Source organism: Oncorhynchus kisutch, unplaced genomic scaffold, assembly GCF_002021735.2.
Source record: "Oncorhynchus kisutch isolate 150728-3 unplaced genomic scaffold, Okis_V2 scaffold3982, whole genome shotgun sequence".
NCBI classification, from domain to species: domain Eukaryota; kingdom Metazoa; phylum Chordata; class Actinopteri; order Salmoniformes; family Salmonidae; genus Oncorhynchus; species Oncorhynchus kisutch.
The window spans coordinates 43,353-61,331 of record NW_022265927.1 but is presented as its reverse complement, the minus strand read 5'-3'; the positions used below and the strand labels follow the sequence as shown (position 1 = coordinate 61,331).

The 17,979-nt window shown below is 47.9% G+C and overlaps 1 protein-coding gene across 1 annotated transcript in view; it reads left to right on the top strand.

Moving 5' to 3' along the window:
• Positions 1-17,979, top strand: part of LOC109879253 (LIM and calponin homology domains-containing protein 1) — a gene marked incomplete at its 3' end in the record, with an annotated part of 67,903 nt that overhangs the window by 10,792 nt on the left and 39,132 nt on the right. Inside the window, exons 2-10 of the mRNA XM_031821506.1 lie at positions 656-726; positions 869-938; positions 2,175-2,281; positions 5,528-5,558; positions 6,122-6,232; positions 8,442-8,572; positions 9,978-10,048; positions 15,876-16,059; positions 16,980-17,231. Coding sequence (XP_031677366.1) covers positions 656-726; positions 869-938; positions 2,175-2,281; positions 5,528-5,558; positions 6,122-6,232; positions 8,442-8,572; positions 9,978-10,048; positions 15,876-16,059; positions 16,980-17,231 — 1,028 coding nt within the window. The remainder of the gene's footprint in view (positions 1-655; positions 727-868; positions 939-2,174; positions 2,282-5,527; positions 5,559-6,121; positions 6,233-8,441; positions 8,573-9,977; positions 10,049-15,875; positions 16,060-16,979; positions 17,232-17,979) is intronic.

Genomic DNA, 17,979 nt, shown 5'->3' with positions numbered 1-17,979 from the left:
CTTTATTAACCTGGTTAGAACCTCTTTATTAACCTGGTTAGAACCTTTTTATTAACCTGGTTAGAACCTCTTTATTAACCTGGTTAGAACCTTTTATTAACCTGGTTAGAACCTCTTTATTAACCTGGTTAGATCCTCTTTAGAACCTGGTTAGAACCTCGCTAGAACATGGTTAGAAACTCGCTAGAACCTGGTTAGAACCTCGCTAGAACCTGGTTAGAACCTCGCTAGAACCTGGTTAGAACCTCTTTTACCCTGGTTAGTACCTGGTTATAACCTCTTTATAACCTGGTTATAACCTCTTTATTAACCTGGTTAGAACCTCTTTATTAACCTGGTTAGATCCTCTTTAGAACCTGGTTAGAACCTCGCTAGAACATGGTTAGAAACTCGCTAGAACCTGGTTAGAACCTCGCTAGAACCTGGTTAGAACCTCGCTAGAACCTGGTTAGAACCTCTTTTACCCTGGTTAGTACCTGGTTATAACCTCTTTATAACCTGGTTATAACCTCTTTATTAACCTGGTTAGAACCTCTTTATTAACCTGGTTAGAACCTCTTTATAACCTGGCTAGAACCTTTTAGAACCTGGCTAGAACCTCTTTAGAACCTTGTTATAACCTGGTTAGAACCGTGATGATGTGTGTTCTCCCCAGGAGGTGACGGGAAAACGTTTCGGTGAGAAGGACTTCCGGAGCGGCCTGGAGAACGGGATCCTGCTCTGCGAGTGAGTCTGTGACCTCACTTCCGCCTTTGAAATCCCCACAATCCTCTGCTGTTCCACTGTCTCTCATTAAACACACACACACACACACACACACACATACATACTGAGTGTAGTGAAGTATTTGTCTGTGTGTCTCTTCCAGGTTACTGTGTTCCATCAGACCAGGTTTGGTCCAGAAAATCAACAGACTACCCTCGCCCATCGCTGGACTGGTCAGTACCACTAAATCAAATGGTTTAGAAACTCCTTTCTACATCAGCCGATGTCACAAAGTGCTGTACAGAAACCCAGCCTAAAACCCCAAACAGCAAGCAATGCAGGTGTAGAAGCACGGTGGCTAGGAAAAACTCCCTAGAAAGGCAGGGACCTAAGAACAAACCTAGAGAGGAACCAGGCTCTGAAGAGTGGCCAGTCTTCTGGTACTATACTAATGTTACCTAACCAATAACTAGGCTGTACTGGGTAGAGAGGAACCAGGCTACTGCACCAATACTACACTAATACTACACTAGTCTACACTAATGCTGCACTACTACTGCACTAATACTGCACTAATACTACACCAATACTTCACTAATACTGCACTAATACTGCACTAATACTACACAAATACTACACTGATACTGCACTGATACTGCACTGATACTGCACTAATACTGCACTTATGCTGCACTAATACTACACTAATACTACACTGATATTGCACTAATGCTACGTGAATACTACACTAATACGGCACTAATACCGCGCTAATACTACACTAGTACTACACTGATACCACACGAATACTACACTAATACCACACTAATGCTACACTAATACTGCACTAATACTACACTGATACTGCACTAATACTACACTGATACTGCACTAATATTGCACTAATGCTACTCGAATACTACACTAATACGGCACTAATACCGTGCTAATAATACACTAGTACTACACTGATACCACACGAATACAACACTACTACTACACTAATACCACACGAATACTACACTAATGCTACACTAATACTACACCAATACTGCACTAATACTACACTAATACTATGCTAATGCTGCACTAATACTGCACTAATACTACACTAATATTGCACTAATGCTACGCGAATACTACACTAATACTGCACTAATACTACACTAATGCTGCACTAATACTACACTAATACTACACCAATACTGCACTAATACTACACTAATACTATGCTAATGCTGCACTAATACTGCACTAATACTACACTAATATTGCACTAATACTACACTAATAGTGTTGCCTATGCCCATTGCTGGACTGGTCAGTATTATACTACTATATTACTACAATACTACTGCTATACTGCTACACTACTACTGCAATACTACTAATAAACTAAACCTCTACTCTCTCTCCCTCCTCCCTCCCCCCTCCCTCCCCATTCCTCTCCCTCCTCCCCCCCTCCCCAGGACAACCTGTCAGTGTTCCTCAGAGGCTGTGAGGAGTTGGGTCTGAAAGGTTCCCAGCTGTTTAATCCGGGAGACCTTCAGGACACCTCCATACAAGCCAACCTCAGGTTAGAGAGAGAAACGTGTGTGCGTGCGTATATATAAATATACACAGTATATAACTAGGCCCCTATCAAGGCCTGAACTGTCCCCCAGAAACCTTCCTCCCTATCAAGGCCTGAACTGTCCTCCAGAAATCCCCCAGAAACCCATCCTCTCCATATCAAGGCCTGAACTGTCCCCCAGAAACCTTCCTCTCCCTATCAAGGCCTGAACTGTCCTCCAGAAATCCCCCAGAAACCCTTCCTCTCCCTATCAAGGCCTGAACTGTCCTCCAGAAATCCCCCAGAAACCCATCCTCTCCCTATCAAGGCCTGAACTGTCCCCCAGAAACCTTCCTCTCCCTATCAAGGCCTGAACTGTCCTCCAGAAATCCCCCAGAAACCCATCCTCTCCATATCAAGGCCTGAACTGTCCCCCAGAAACCTTCCTCTCCCTATCAAGGCCTGAACTGTCCTCCAGAAATCCCCCAGAAACCCTTCCTCTCCCTATCAAGGCCTGAACTGTCCTCCAGAAATCCCCCAGAAACCCATCCTCTCCATATCAAGGCCTGAACTGTCCCCCAGAAACCCTCCTCTCCCTATCAAGGCCTGAACTGTCCCTCAGAAACCATCCTCTCCCTATCAAGGCCTGAACTGTCCTCCAGAAATCCCCCAGAAACCCATCCTCTCCATATCAAGGCCTGAACTGTCCCCCAGAAACCCTCCTCTCCTTATCAAGGCCTGAACTGTCCCTCAGAAACCATCCTCTCCCTATCAAGGCCTGAACTGTCCTCCAGAAACCCCCCAGAAACCCTCCTTCCCTATCAAGGCCTGAACTGTCCTCCAGAAATCCCTCAGAAACCCATCCTCTCCATATCAAGGCCTGAACTGTCCCCCAGAAACCCTCCTCTCCATATCAAGGCCTGAACTGTCCCCCAGAAACCCTCCTCTCCCTATCAAGGCCTGAACTATCCTCCAGAAATCCCTCAGAAACCCATCCTCTCCATATCAAGGCCTGAACTATCCTCCAGAAACCTCTCAGAAATCCTTCTTCTCCCTATCAAGGCCTGAATTGTCCCTCAGAAACCATCCTCTCCCTATCAAGGCCTGAACTGTCCTCCAGAAATCCCCCAGAAACCCATCCTCTCCCTATCAAGGCCTGAACTGTCCCTCAGAAACCCTTCCTCTCCATATCAAGGCCTAAACTGTCCCTCAGAAACCCTTCCTCTCCCTATCAAGGCCTGAACTGTCCCCCAGAAACCCTTCCTCTCCCTATCAAGGCCTGAACTATCCTCCAGAAACCTCTCAGAAATCCTTCCTCTCCCTATCAAGGCCTGAACTATCCTCCAGAAACCTCTCAGAAATCCTTCCTCTTTCTCCCTCTGTTGGTTTTCGTGTTCATCTATGTCCTAATTCTTGTTGTTGTCCTTGTTGGGTTGTAAGTCCTCCTATCCCATTCCTTCTGTTTGTTGCCTGGTGATTCAGCAGATGAGTCTTGCAAGTTGATCACTCGCTGTCTCTCCATACTATTTCCACAAGATAAAAGTATCTTCCAATTCCTCTAGATGGGAAGAACAAAACTAAACTGTTCACATATACAGTGGGGAGAACAAGTATTTGTTTTCAGGTTTTACCTACTTACAAAGCATGTAAAGGTCTGTATTTTTTAATCATAGGTACACTTCAACTGTGAGAGACGGAATCTAAAACTAAAATCCAGAAAATCACATTGTATGATTTTGCATTTTATTACATGACATAAGTATTTGATCACCTACCAACCAGTAAGAATGAGTTTTTCTTTAAGAAGCCCTCCTGTTCTCCACTCATTACCTGTATTAACTGCACCTGGGGAGGACAGCTAACGTCAGTCCCACCAAGCCTTCTTAGGGAGGCTCCACTTCTCTGTTGAGATACAGACACCGTCTCTGTTGAGAGCTTTGGTCACATGAGCTGGTTCCAGGGCAGCCTGAGCATTCAGCCAGTCGAAACATACAAGTCAACGTGATTCAAAGACATGGTGAAACCACGTGACTGTGGTCAACTCCAACCCAGCTAACAACCTTTGTCTCAAAGACATAGTGAAACCATGTGACTGTGGTCAACTCCAACCCAGCTAACAACCTTTGTCTCAAAGACATAGTGAAACCATGTGACTGTGGTCAACTCCAACCCAGCTAACAACCTTTGTCTCAAAGACATGATGAAACCATGTGACTGTGGTCAATTCCAACCCAGCTAACAGCCTTTGTCTCAAAGACATGATGAAACCACGTGACTGTGGTCAATTCCAACCCAGCTAACAACCTTTGTCTCAAAGACATGATGAAACCACATGACTGTGGTCAACTCCAACCCGGCTTAACAGCCTTCGTCAACTCGTTCTAGTCATCTTACTTACAACCAGTTAGCGAAGCTAAACACGGATAATAATTCCGCTTCCGGTGGGGCACGGTGTCCGTTGGCCCTCAGTAGGTGAGGCAAGGTGTCCGTTGGCCCTCAGTAGGTGAGGCAAGGTGTCCGTTGGCCCTCAGTAGATGAGGCAAGGTGTCCGTTGGCCCTCAGTAGGTGAGGCAAGGTGTCCGTTGGCCCTCAGTAGATGAGGCAAGGTGTCCGTTGGCCCTCAGTAGGTGAGGCAAGGTGTCCGTTGGCCCTCAGTAGGTGAGGCAAGGTGTCCGTTGGCCCTCAGTAGGTGAGGCAGGGTGTCCGTTGGCCCTTAGTGGGTGAGGCAAGGTGTCCGTTGGCCTTCAGTGGGTGAGGCAAGGTGTCCGGTGGCCCTCAGTAGGTGAGGCAGGGTGTCCGGTGGCCCTCAGTAGGTGAGGCAGGGTGTCCGGTGGCCCTCAGTAGGTGAGGCAGGGTGTCCGGTGGCCCTCAGTAGGTGAGGCAGGGTGTCCGGTGGCCCTCAGTAGGTGAGGCACGGTGTCCGTTCTCCCTCAGTAGGTGAGGCACGGTGTCCGTTGGCCCTCAGTAGGTGAGGCAGGGTGTCCGTTGGCCCTTAGTGGGTGAGGCAAGGTGTCCGGTGGCCCTCAGTAGGTGAGGCAGGGTGTCTGTTGGCCCTTAGTGGGTGAGGCACGGTGTCCGGTGGCCCTTAGTGGGTGAGGCAGGGTGTCCGTTGGCCCTCAGTAGGTGAGGCAGGGTGTCCGTTGGCCCTCAGTAGGTGAGGCAGGGTGTCCGTTGGCCCTCAGTAGAGGGCGCTAGCGTGCAAACTCCCCATACATTTGTTGTACCGAGTTGACAGACTGAAAGTGACCTCTCCTCTCCTTTTCTCTTCAGGGACTCAGAATGCAGTAGAAAACTGAAGAATGTAAGTATTCAATTTAAGGGATTTATTGGCATGGGAAACATATGTGAACATTGCCAAAGCAAGTGAAATAGATAATAAACACAAGTGAAATTAACAGTAAACATTACACTCACAAAAGCTCCAAAAGAATAAAGACATTTCAAATGTCATATAATGTCTACATACAGTGTTGTAACGATGTGCAAATAGTTAAAGTACAAAAGGAAAATAAATAAGCATAAATATGGGTTGTATTTACAATGGTGTTTGTTCTCCACTGGTTGACCTTTTCTCGTGGCAACGGGTCATAAATCTTGCTGCTGTGATGTCACACTGTGGTATTTCACCCAGTAGATATGGGAGTTTATAAAAATTGGATTTGTTTTCTAATTCTTTGTGGATCTGTGTAATCTGAGGGAAATATGTTTCTCTAATATGGTCATACATTGGGCAGGAGGTTAGGAAGTGCAGCTCAGTTTCCACCTCATTTTGTGGGTAGTGTTGCACATAGCCTGTCTTCTCTTGAGAGCCAGGTCTGCCTCTCTCTCTCTCTCTCTCTCTCTGACAACATCCCCCCCATCTAGGTATTAATTACAATATTCTGGCTGGGGAAGGCATCCAGTGTGTGTCCCTCCTATGACGGACCTGTCCTAAACCTCAGAGAGTTTGAGGGACTGCGATCACACATGAGAACGGTAAGACGACACACACACATCCATGTACCACACACATACACGCACACGCGCACACGCACACACACACACACTCTGTAATGCCACAGATACAGGAATACTATGAACACACAACAGGTATACACCTCTCTCTGTTTCTCTCTCTCTGTTTCTCTCTCTCTCTCTGTCTCTGTCTCTCTGTTTCTCTCTCTGTTTCTCTCTCTGTTTCTCTCTCTCTCTCTCAATTCAATTCAATTCAATTCAATTCAATTCAATTCAAGGGCTTTATTGGCATGGGAAACATGTGTTAACATTGCCAAAGCAAGTGAGGTAGACAACATACAAAGTGAATATATAAAGTGAAAAACAACAAAAATGAACAGTAAACATTACACATACAGAAGTTTCAAAACAGTAAAGACATTACAAATGTCATATTATATATATATACAGTGTTTTAACAATGTACAAATGGCTAAAGGACACAAGATAAAATAAATAAGCATAAATATGGGTTGTATTTACAATGGTGTTTGTTCTTCACTGGTTGACCTTTTCTCGTGGCAACAGGTCACAAATCTTGCTGCTGTGATGGCACACTGTGGAATTTCACCCAGTAGATATGGGAGTTTTTCAAAATTGGATTTGTTTTCGAATTCTTTGTGGATCTGTGTAATCTGAGGGAAATATGTCTCTCTAATATGGTCATACATTGGGCAGGAGGTTAGGAAGTGCAGCTCAGTTTCCACCTCATTTTGTGGGCAGTGAGCACATAGCCTGTCTTCTCTTGAGAGCCAAGTCTGCCTAAGGCGGCCTTTCTCAATAGCAAGGCTCTGCTCACTGAGTCTGTACATAGTCAAAGCTTTCCTTAATTTTGGGTCAGTCACAGTGGTCAGGTATTCTGCCGCTGTGTACTCTCTGTTTAGGGTCAGTCACAGTGGTCAGGTATTCTGCCGCTGTGTACTCTCTGTTTAGGGTCAGTCACAGGGGTCAGGTATTCTGCCACTGTGTACTCTCTGTGTAGGGCCAATAGCATTCTAGTTTGCTCTCTCTCTCTCTCTCTCTCTCTCTCTCTCTCTCTCTCTCTCTCTCTCTCTCTCTCTCTCGCTCTGGCTGAATCCCAAATAATCCAACGTTTAGCAACGTCAGAGCAAGATCTGGGTTTCCATGGCAGCCGCACACAGGCCTAAAACCCTCATGCGCAATGCCAAGCGTCGGCTGGAGTGGTGTAAAGCTCGCCGCCGTTGGACTCTGGAGCAGTGGAAACGCTTTCTCTCGCTTCAACATCTGGCAGTCCAACGGACGGATCTGGGTTTGGCGGATGCCAGGAGAACGCTACCTGCCCCAATGCATAGTGCCAACTGTAAAGTTTAGTGGAGGAAGAATAATGGTCTGGGGCCTGGTTTTCATGGTTCAGGCCCCTCAGTTCCAGTGAAGGGAAATCTTAACGCTACAGCATACAATGACATTCTAGATGATTCTGTTCTCCCAACTTTGTGGTAACAGTTTGGGGAAGGCCCTTTCCTGTTTCAGGATGACAATTCCCCCATTTATTTGTGTTTATTTTATTTAACCTTTATTTAACTCGGCAAGTCAGTTAAGAACAAATTCTTATTTGTGTGGTGTGGGGCAGAACGACAGATTTGTACCTTGTCAGCTCGGGGATTCAGTCTAGCAACCTTTTGGTTACTGGCCCAACGATCTAACCACTAGGCTACCTGCCTCCCCTTTCTCTCTCTCTCTCTGTTTCTCTCTCTCTCTCTGTTTCTCTCTCTCTCTCTCTCTCTCTCTCTCTCTGTTTCTCTCCTTGTTTTCATCTCTCTCTGTTTCTCTCTCTCTCTCTGTTTCTCTCTCTCTCTGTTTCTTCTCTCTCTCTCTTATCTCTCTCTCTCTCCTCTCTTGTATTCTCTCTCTTCTTCTCTGTTTCTCTCTCTCTCTCTTGTTTCCTCTCATCTCTCTCTCTTTCTCTCTCTCTTTCGTTTCTCTCTCTCTCTTTCTCTCTCTCTCTCTACTCTCTCTCTTCTTCTGTTTCGCTCCTTTCTCTCTCTCTCTCTTTTTTTTTGTTTCTCTCTGTTTCTCTCTCTCTCTGTTTCTCGGTGTTCTCTCTTCTCTTATCTCTCTGTCTTACATTTTTTTCCACTGCAACATTACCCCTGCTAATGTGTGTGTGTGTGTGTCTGTGTCTGTGTTGTGTGTGCCCTCTGTGGTTTGTGTGTCTCTGTGGTGTGTGTAGCTGAGTGAGGACAGGTCTGGGTCAGACAGTGTGAGGCCAGGTGTGAGGGACAGTGGTTACGACTGCTGGGACTCAGAGCGGAGTCAGTCTCTCTCTCCCCGACAACACACACGGGACAACTCCCTGGACAGGTGACACACCACACAGACACACACAGACAAACACACCACACAGACACACACAGACAAAACACACCACACAGACACACACAGACAAACACACCACACAGACACACACAGGACAAACACACCACACAGACACACACAGACAAACACACCACACAGACACACACAGACAAACACACCACACAGACACACACAGACAAACACACCACACAGACACACACAGACAAACCACACCACACAGACACACACAGACAAACACACCACACAGACACACACAGACAAACACACCACACAGACACACACAGACAAACACACCACACAGACACACACAGACAAACACACCACACAGACACGACAAACACACCACACAGACAAACACACCACACAGACACACCACACCAGACACACACAGACAAACACACACACAGACACACACAGACAAACACACCACACAGACACACACAGACAAACACACCACACAGACACACACAGACAAACAGACACACACAGACAAACACACCACACAGACACACACAGACAAACACACCACACAGACACACACAGACAAACACACCACACAGACACACACAGACAAACACACCACACAGACACACACAGACAAACACACCACACAGACACACACAGACACACACAGACAAACACACACACAGACAACCACACCACACAGACACACCACACAGACACACACAGACAAACACACCACACAGACACACACAGACAAACACACCACACAGACACACACAGACAAACACACCACACAGACACACACAGACAAACACACCACACAGACACATACAGACAAAACACACCACACAGACACACACATCCAAACACACCACACAGACACACACATCCAAACACACCACACAGACACACACAGACAAACACACCACACAGACACACACAGACAAACACACCACACAGACACACACACCACACAGACACACACAGACAAACACACCACACAGACACACACAGACACACACAGACAAACACACCACACAGACACACACAGACACACACAGACAAACACACCACACAGACACACACAGACACACACAGACAAACACACCACACAGACACACACAGACAAACACACCACACAGACACACACAGACAAACACACCACACAGACACACACAGACAAACACACCACACAGACACACACAGACAAACACACCACACAGACAAACACACCACACAGACAAACACACCACACAGACACACACAGACACACAGACACACACAGACAAACACACCACACAGACACACACAGACAAACACACCACACAGACACACACAGACAAACACACCACACAGACACACACGCCGTTATTAAATTGAGAAACTCAGATAATGTCCTTTAAATAAAGTTTGATTTGATTGACAGCCTGGATTCTATTGGCTCGCGCTCCCAGACTAGCCCCTCCCCCGATGTCATCATCCGTGGCAACAGTGATGGTAAGGTTCCTACGAAGACACACCCACACACACCACACACACACAGACACACACACACCACACACACCACACACACACACAGACACACACACACACACCACACACACCACACACACACAACAGTGATCGTAAGGTTCCTACGAAGACACACACCACACACACACACACACACCCACACACACCACACACACACACACACACACAGACACACACACACACCACACACACCACACACACACAACAGTGATGGTAAGGTTCCTACGAAGACACACCCACACACACACACCACACACACCACACACACACACCACACACACCACACACACCACACACACACACACCACACACACCACACACACCACACCACACACCACACACACAACAGTGATCAAATCAAATCAAATGTATTTATATAGCCCTTCGTACATCAGCTGATATCTCAAAGTGCTGTACAGAAACCCAGCCTAAAACCCCAAACAGCAAGCAATGCAGGTGTAGAAGCACGGTGGCTAGGAAAAACTCCCTAGAAAGGCCAATACCTAGGAAGAAACCTAGAGAGGAACCAGGCTATGTGGGGTGGCCAGTCCTCTTCTGGCTGTGCCGGGTGGAGATTATAACAGAACATGGCCAAGATGTTCAAATGTTCATAAATGACCAGCATGGTCGAATAATAATAAGGCAGAACAGTTGAAACTGGAGCAGCAGCACAGTCAGGTGGAAGTTGAAACTGGAGCAGCAGCATGGCCAGGTGGACTGGGGACAGCAAGGAGTCATCATGTCAGGTAGTCCTGGGGCATGGTCCTAGGGCTCAGGTCAGTTGAAACTGGAACAGCAGCATGGCCAGGTGGACTGGGGACAGCAAGGAGTCATCATGTCAGGTAGTCCTGGGGCATGGTCCTAGGGCTCAGGTCCTCCGAGAGAGAGAAAGAAAGAGAGAAGGAGAGAATTAGAGAACGCACACTTAGATTCACACAGGACACCGAATAGGACAGGAGAAGTACTCCAGATATAACAAACTGACCCCAGCCCCCCGACACATAAACTACTGCAGCATAAATACTGGAGGCTGAGACAGGAGGGGTCAGGAGACACTGTGGCCCCATCCGAGGACACCCCCGGACAGGGCCAAACAGGAAGGATATAACCCCACCCACTTTGCCAAAGCACAGCCCCCACACCACTAGAGGGATATCTTCAACCACCAACTTACCATCCTGAGACAAGGCTGAGTATAGCCCACAAAGATCTCCGCCACGGCACAACCCAAGGGGTGGCGCCAACCCAGACAGGATGACCACAACAGTGAATCAACCCACTCAGGTGACGCACCCCCTCCAGGGACGGCATGAGAGAGCCCCAGAGAATCCCGGTGGAAAGAGGGGAACAGGCCAGGCAGAGACAGCAAGGGCGGTTCGTTGCTCCAGAGCCTTTCCGTTCACCTTCCCACTCCTGGGCCAGACTACACTCAATCATATGACCCACTGAAGAGATGAGTCTTCAGTAAAGACTTAAAGGTTGAGACCGAGTTTGCGTCTCTGACATGGGTAGGCAGACCGTTCCATAAAAATGGAGCTCTATAGGAGAAAGCCCTGCCTCCAGCTGTTTGCTTAGAAATTCTAGGGACAATTAGGAGGCCTGCGTCTTGTGACCGTAGCGTACGTGTAGGTATGTACGGCAGGACCAAATCAGAGAGATAGGTAGGAGCAAGCCCATGTAATGCTTTGTAGGTTAGCAGTAAAACCTTGAAATCAGCCCTTGCTTTGACAGGAAGCCAGTGTAGAGAGGCTAGCACTGGAGTAATATGATAATTTTTTGGGGTTCTAGTCAGGATTCTAGCAGCCGTATTTAGCACTAACTGAAGTTTATTTAGTGCTTTATCCGGGTAGCCGGAAAATAGAGCATTGCAGTAGTCTAACCTAGAAGTGACAAAAGCATGGATTAATTTTTCTGCATCATTTTTGGACAGAAAGTTTCTGATTTTTGCAATGTTACGTAGATGGAAAAAAGCTGTCCTCGAAATGGTCTTGATATGTTCTTCAAAAGAGAGATCAGGGTCCAGAGTAACGCCGAGGTCCTTCACAGTTTTATTTGAGACGACTGTACAACCATTAAGATTAATTGTCAGATTCAACAGAAGATCTCTTTGTTTCTTGGGACCTAGAACAAGCATCTCTGTTTTGTCCGAGTTTAATAGTAGAACGTTTGCAGCCATCCACTTCCTTATGTCTGAAACACATGCTTCTAGCGAGGGCAATTTTGGGGCTTCACCATGTTTCATTGAAATGTACAGCTGTGTGTCATCCGCATAGCAGTGAACTTTTACATTATGTTTTCGAATAACATCCCCAAGAGGTAAAATATATATTGAAAACAATAGTGGTCCTAAAACGGAACCTTGAGGAACACCGACATTTACAGTTGATTTGTCAGAGGACAAACCATTCACAGAGACAAACTGATATCTTTCCGACAGATAAGATCTAAACCAGGCCAGAACATGTCCGTGTAGACCAATTTGGGTTTCCAATCTCTCCAAAAGAATGTGGTGATCGATGGTATCAAAAGCAGCACTAAGGTCTAGGAGCACGAGGACAGATGCAGAGCCTCGGTCCGATGCCATTAAAATGTCATTTACCACCTTCACAAGTGCCGTCTCAGTGCTATGATGGGGTCTAAAACCAGACTGAAGCATTTCGTATACATTGTTTGTCTTCAGGAAGGCAGTGAGTTGCTGCGCAACAGCCTTCTCTAAAATTTTTGAGAGGAATGGAAGATTCGATATAGGCCGATAGTTTTTTATATTTTCTGGGTCAAGGTTTGGCTTTTTCAAGAGAGGCTTTATTACTGCCACTTTTAGTGAGTTTGGTACACATCTGGTGGATAGAGAGCCGTTTATTATGTTCAACATAGGAGGGCCAAGCACAGGAAGCAGCTCTTTCAGTAGTTTAGTTGGAATAGGGTCCAGTATGCAGCTTGAAGGTTTAGAGGCCATGATTATTTTCATCATTGTGTCAAGAGATATAGTACTAAAACACTTGAGCGTCTCTCTTGATCCTAGGTCCTGGCAGAGTTGTGCAGACTCAGGACAACTGAGGTTTGGAGGAATACGCAGGTTTAAAGAGGAGTCCGTAATTTGCTTTCTAATAATCATAATCTTTTCCTCAAAGAAGTTCATGAATTTATCACTGCTAAAGTGAAAGTCATCCTCTCTTGGGGAATGCTGCTTTTTAGTTAGCTTTGCGACAGTATTAAAAAGGAATTTCGGATTGTTCTTATTTTCCTCAATTAAGTTAGAAAAATAGGATGATCGAGCAGCAGTAAGGGCTCTACGGTACTGCACGGTACCGTCCTTCCAAGCTAGTCGGAAGACTTCCAGTTTGGTGTGGCGCCATTTCCGTTCCAATTTTCTGGAAGCTTGCTTCAGAGCTCGGGTATTTTCTGTGTACCAGGGAGCTAGTTTCTTATGAGACATTTTTTTAGTTTTTAGGGGTGCAACTGCATCTAGGGTATTGCGCAAGGTTAAATTGAGATCCTCAGTTAGGTGGTTAACTGATTTTTGTCCTCTGGCGTCCTTGGGTAGGCAGAAGGAGTCTGGAAGGGCATCAAGGAATCTTTGTGTTGTCTGTGAATTTATAGCACGACTTTTGATGTTCCTTGGTTGGGGTCTAAGCAGATTATTTGTTGCAATTGCTAACGTAATAAAATGGTGGTCCGATTGTCCAGGATTATGAGGAAAAACATTAAGATCCACCACATTTATTCCATGGGACAAAACTAGGTCCAGAGTATGACTGTGACAGTGAGTGGGTCCAGAGACATGTTGGACAAAACCCACTGAGTCGATGATGGCTCCGAAAGCCTTTTGGAGTGGGTCTGTGGACTTTTCCATGTGAATATTAAAGTCACCAAAGATTAGAATATTATCTGCTATGACTACAAGGTCCGATAGGAATTCAGGGAACTCAGTGAGAAACTCTGTATATGGCCCAGGAGGCCTGTAAACAGTAGCTATAAAAAGTGATTGAGTAGGCTGCATAGATTTCATGACTAGAAGCTCAAAAGACGAAAATGTCCTTTTTTTTTTGTAAATTGAAATTTGCTATCGTAAATGTTAGCAACACCTCCACCTTTGCGGGATGCACGGGGGATATGGTCACTAGTGTAGCCAGGAGGTGAGGCCTCATTTAAAACAGTAAATTCATCAGGCTTAAGCCATGTTTCAGTCAGGCCAATCACATCAAGATTATGATCAGTGATTAGTTCATTGACTATAATTGCCTTTGAAGTAAGGGATCTAACATTAAGTAGCCCTATTTTGAGATGTGAGGTATCATGATCTCTTTCAGGAATGGAGGTGGTCTTTATCCTAGTGAGATTGCTAAGGCGAACACCGCCATGTTTAGTTTTGCCCAACCTAGGTCGAGGCACAGACACGGTCTCAATGGTGATAGCTGAGCTGACTACACTGACTGTGCTAGTGGCAGACTCCACTATGCTGGCAGGCTGGCTAACAGCCTGCTGCCTGGCCTGCACCCTATTTCATTGTGGAGCTAGAGGAGTTAGAGCCCTGTCTATGTTGGTAGATAAGATGAGAGCACCCCTCCAGCTAGGATGGACTCCGTCACTCCTCAGCAGGTCAGGCTTGGTCCTGTTTGTGGGTGAGTCCCAGAAAGAGGGCCAATTATCTACAATGGTAGATAATTGGTAAGGTTGGTAAGGTTCCTATAAGGTTCCTATGAAGGCAGACACACAGTTTTTATGTTACTGCTAGATCCTTTAATGACGCTCTCTCCCTCTTTCCCTCTCTCTCTCCCTCTTTCCCTCTTGTCTCTCTCTTTCCCTCTTGTCTCTTTCCCTCTCTCTCTCCCTCTTTCCCTCTTGTCTCTCTCTCCCTCCCTCTCGTCTCTCTCTCCCACCCTATCCTCTCTCTCTCCCTCTTTCCCTCTCGCCTTCTCTCCCTCCCTCTCGTCTCTCTCTCCCTCCCTCTCATCTCTCTCTCCCTCCCTCTCATCTCTCTCTCCCTCCCTCTCCTCTCTCTCTCCCTCTTTCCCTCTCCTCTCTCTCTCCCTCCCTCTCATCTCTCTCTCCCTCCCTCTCGTCTCTCTCTCCCTCCCTCTCGTCTCTCTCTCCCTCTTTCCCTCTCGTCTCTCTCTCCCTCCCTCTCGTCTCTCTCTCCCTCTTTCCCTCTCGTCTCTCTCTCCCTCCCTCTCCTCTCTCTCCCTCCCTCTCGTCTCTCTCTCCCTCCCTCTCGTCTCTCTCTCCCACCCTCTCCTCTCTCTCTCCCTCTTTCCCTCTCGTCTTTCTCTCCCTTCGTCTCTCTCTCCCTCCCTCCCTCTCCTCTCTCTCCCTCCCTCTCGTCTCTCTCTCCCTCCCTCTCGTCTCTCTCTCCCACACTCTCCTCTCTCTTTCCCTCTTTCCCTCACGTCTCTCTCTCCCTCCCTCTCGTCTCTCTCTCTCCCTCTCGTCTCTCTCTCCCACCCTCTCCTCTCTCTCTCCCTCTTTCCCTCACGTCTTTCTCTCCCTCCCTCTCGTCTCTCTCTCCCTCCCTCCCGTCTCTCTCTCCCTCCCTCCCGTCTCTCTCTCCCTCCCTCCCGTCTCTCTCTCCCTCTCGTCTCTCCCTCCCTCTCGTCTCTCTCTCCCACCCTCTCCTCTCTCTCTCCCTCTTTCCCTCTCGTCTTTCTCTCCCTCCCTCCCTCCCTCTCGTCCCTCCCTCCCTCCCTCCCTCCCTCCCTCCCTCCCTCCCTCCCTCCCTCCCTCCCTCCCTCCCTCCCTCCCTCCCTCCCTCCCTCCCTCCCTCCCTCTCGTCTCTCTCTATCCCCCCCATCAGTTGACTCAGACGGCGATGCCCCCAACAGGAAGCCAGATGTCCGTCGTGATGACATGTTAGCTCGTCGTACGTCGGCCGGTGAATCACGGACCTTTGTTCCCTTTAACCAGTTCCTGCCCAATCGGAACGTCTCTGTTCCCACCGCCAGACGCAGATCACGGCCCCAGGATGGAGAGCACGGCAGGTACACACACACATACACACACTCAGGTAGGTACACACACACAGGTAGGTACACACACACACAGGTAGGTACACATACACACACATACACTCAGGTAGGTACACATACACACACACACAGGTAGGTACACATACACACACACAGGTAGGTACACACACACACACACTCAGGTAGGTACACATACACACACAGACACACACACAGGTAGGTACACATACACACACATACACACACACAGGCAGGTACACACACAGACACACACACACAAGGGGACGTACACAGACACACATGCTCTTATTAAAGATCCCTCCTTCCCTCCTTCCCTTCCCTCCTTCCCTTCCCTGCTTCCCCTCCCTGCTTCCCTCCTTCCCTCCCCTCCTTCTCTCTCCTCCTTCCCTCCTTCCCCTCCCTGCTTCCCCTCCTTCCCTCCCCTCCTTCTCTCTCCTCCTTCCCTCCTTCCCTTTCCTGCTTCCCCTCCCTCCTTCCCCTCCCTCCTTCCCTCCTTCCCCTCCCTGCTTCCCCTCCCTCCTTCCCCTCCCTCCTTCCCCTCCCTCCTTCCCTCCTTCCCTTCCCTGCTTCCCCTCCCTGCTTCTCCTCCTTCCCTCCCCTCCTTCTCTCTCCTCCTTCCCTGCTTCCCCTCCCTGCTTCCCCTCCTTCCCTCCCCTCCTTCTCTCTCCTCCTTCCCTCCTTCCCTTTCCTGCTTCCCCTCCCTCCTTCCCCTCCCTCCTTCCCTCCTTCCCCTCCCTGCTTCCCCTCCCTCCTTCCCTGCTTCCCCTCCCTCCTTCACTCCTTCCCCTCCCTGCTTCCCCTCCTTCCTTCCCTGCTTCCCCTCCCTCCTTCCCCTCCCTCCTTCCCTGCTTCCCCTCCCTCCTACACTCCCTCCTTCCCTTCTCTCCCGCCCTTCCCTTCCCTCCTCCCAGTCTCCCTCAGCCCATCTTAGAGGAGGGAGGAGGGGGGGAGGGGGGAGGTCCCTTTAAGAGACCACCAGGGCCCCGCTCCAGAAACTACAAGACAGTCACATGGGCCCCAGATGGGGAGGAGCCTAGAGAGGAAGAGGGGGGTCTTGGGCAGGAAGAGGAAGTGTTGAAACGGGAAGTAGAAAAACATCGGCGGCTGCAGAGGCTGGAGAAGGCGGGGATTAAAGTTCTGCCAGCTGTGATTCGCTACGGCAGGTCAGCAGGCATGTGGCGTGTCGGCCTATGGCGTGTGGCCTAAGCTGTGACACCACTGTGGTCGGCCTATGGCGTGTGGTCTATGCTGTGACATCCCTGTGGTCGGCCTATGGCGTGTGGTCTATGCTGTGACATCACTGTGGTCGGCCTATGGCGTGTGGTCTATGCTGTGACATCACTGTGGTCGGCCTATGGAATGTGGTCTAAGCTGTGACATCACTGTGCTTTTGGTGCTTTGTTTCTCTGACTAATGTGATTAGTCATGTGGGAAGCTAGGAGAGCTGTCATTGGCTGCTGTCTGTTGTGGTCTTTAACTAGAACTATCTGTTACTGGAATGGAATGGATGGTCTTTAACTAGAACTATCTGTTACTGGAATGGAATGGATGGTCTTTAACTAGAACTATCTGTTACTGGAATGGAATGGATGGTCTTTAACTAGAACTATCTGTTACTGGAATGGAATGGATGGTCTTTAACTAGAACTATCTGTTACTGGAATGGAATGGATGGTCTTTAACTAGAACTATCTGTTACTGGAATGGAATGGATGGTCTTTAACTAGAACTATCTGTTACTGGAATGGAATGGATGGTCTTTAACTAGAACTATCTGTTACTGGAATGGAATGGATGGTCTTTAACTAGAACTATCTGTTACTGGAATGGAATGGATGGTCTTTAACTAGAACTATCTGTTACTGGAATGGAATGGATGGTCTTTAACCAGAACTATCTGTTACTGGAATG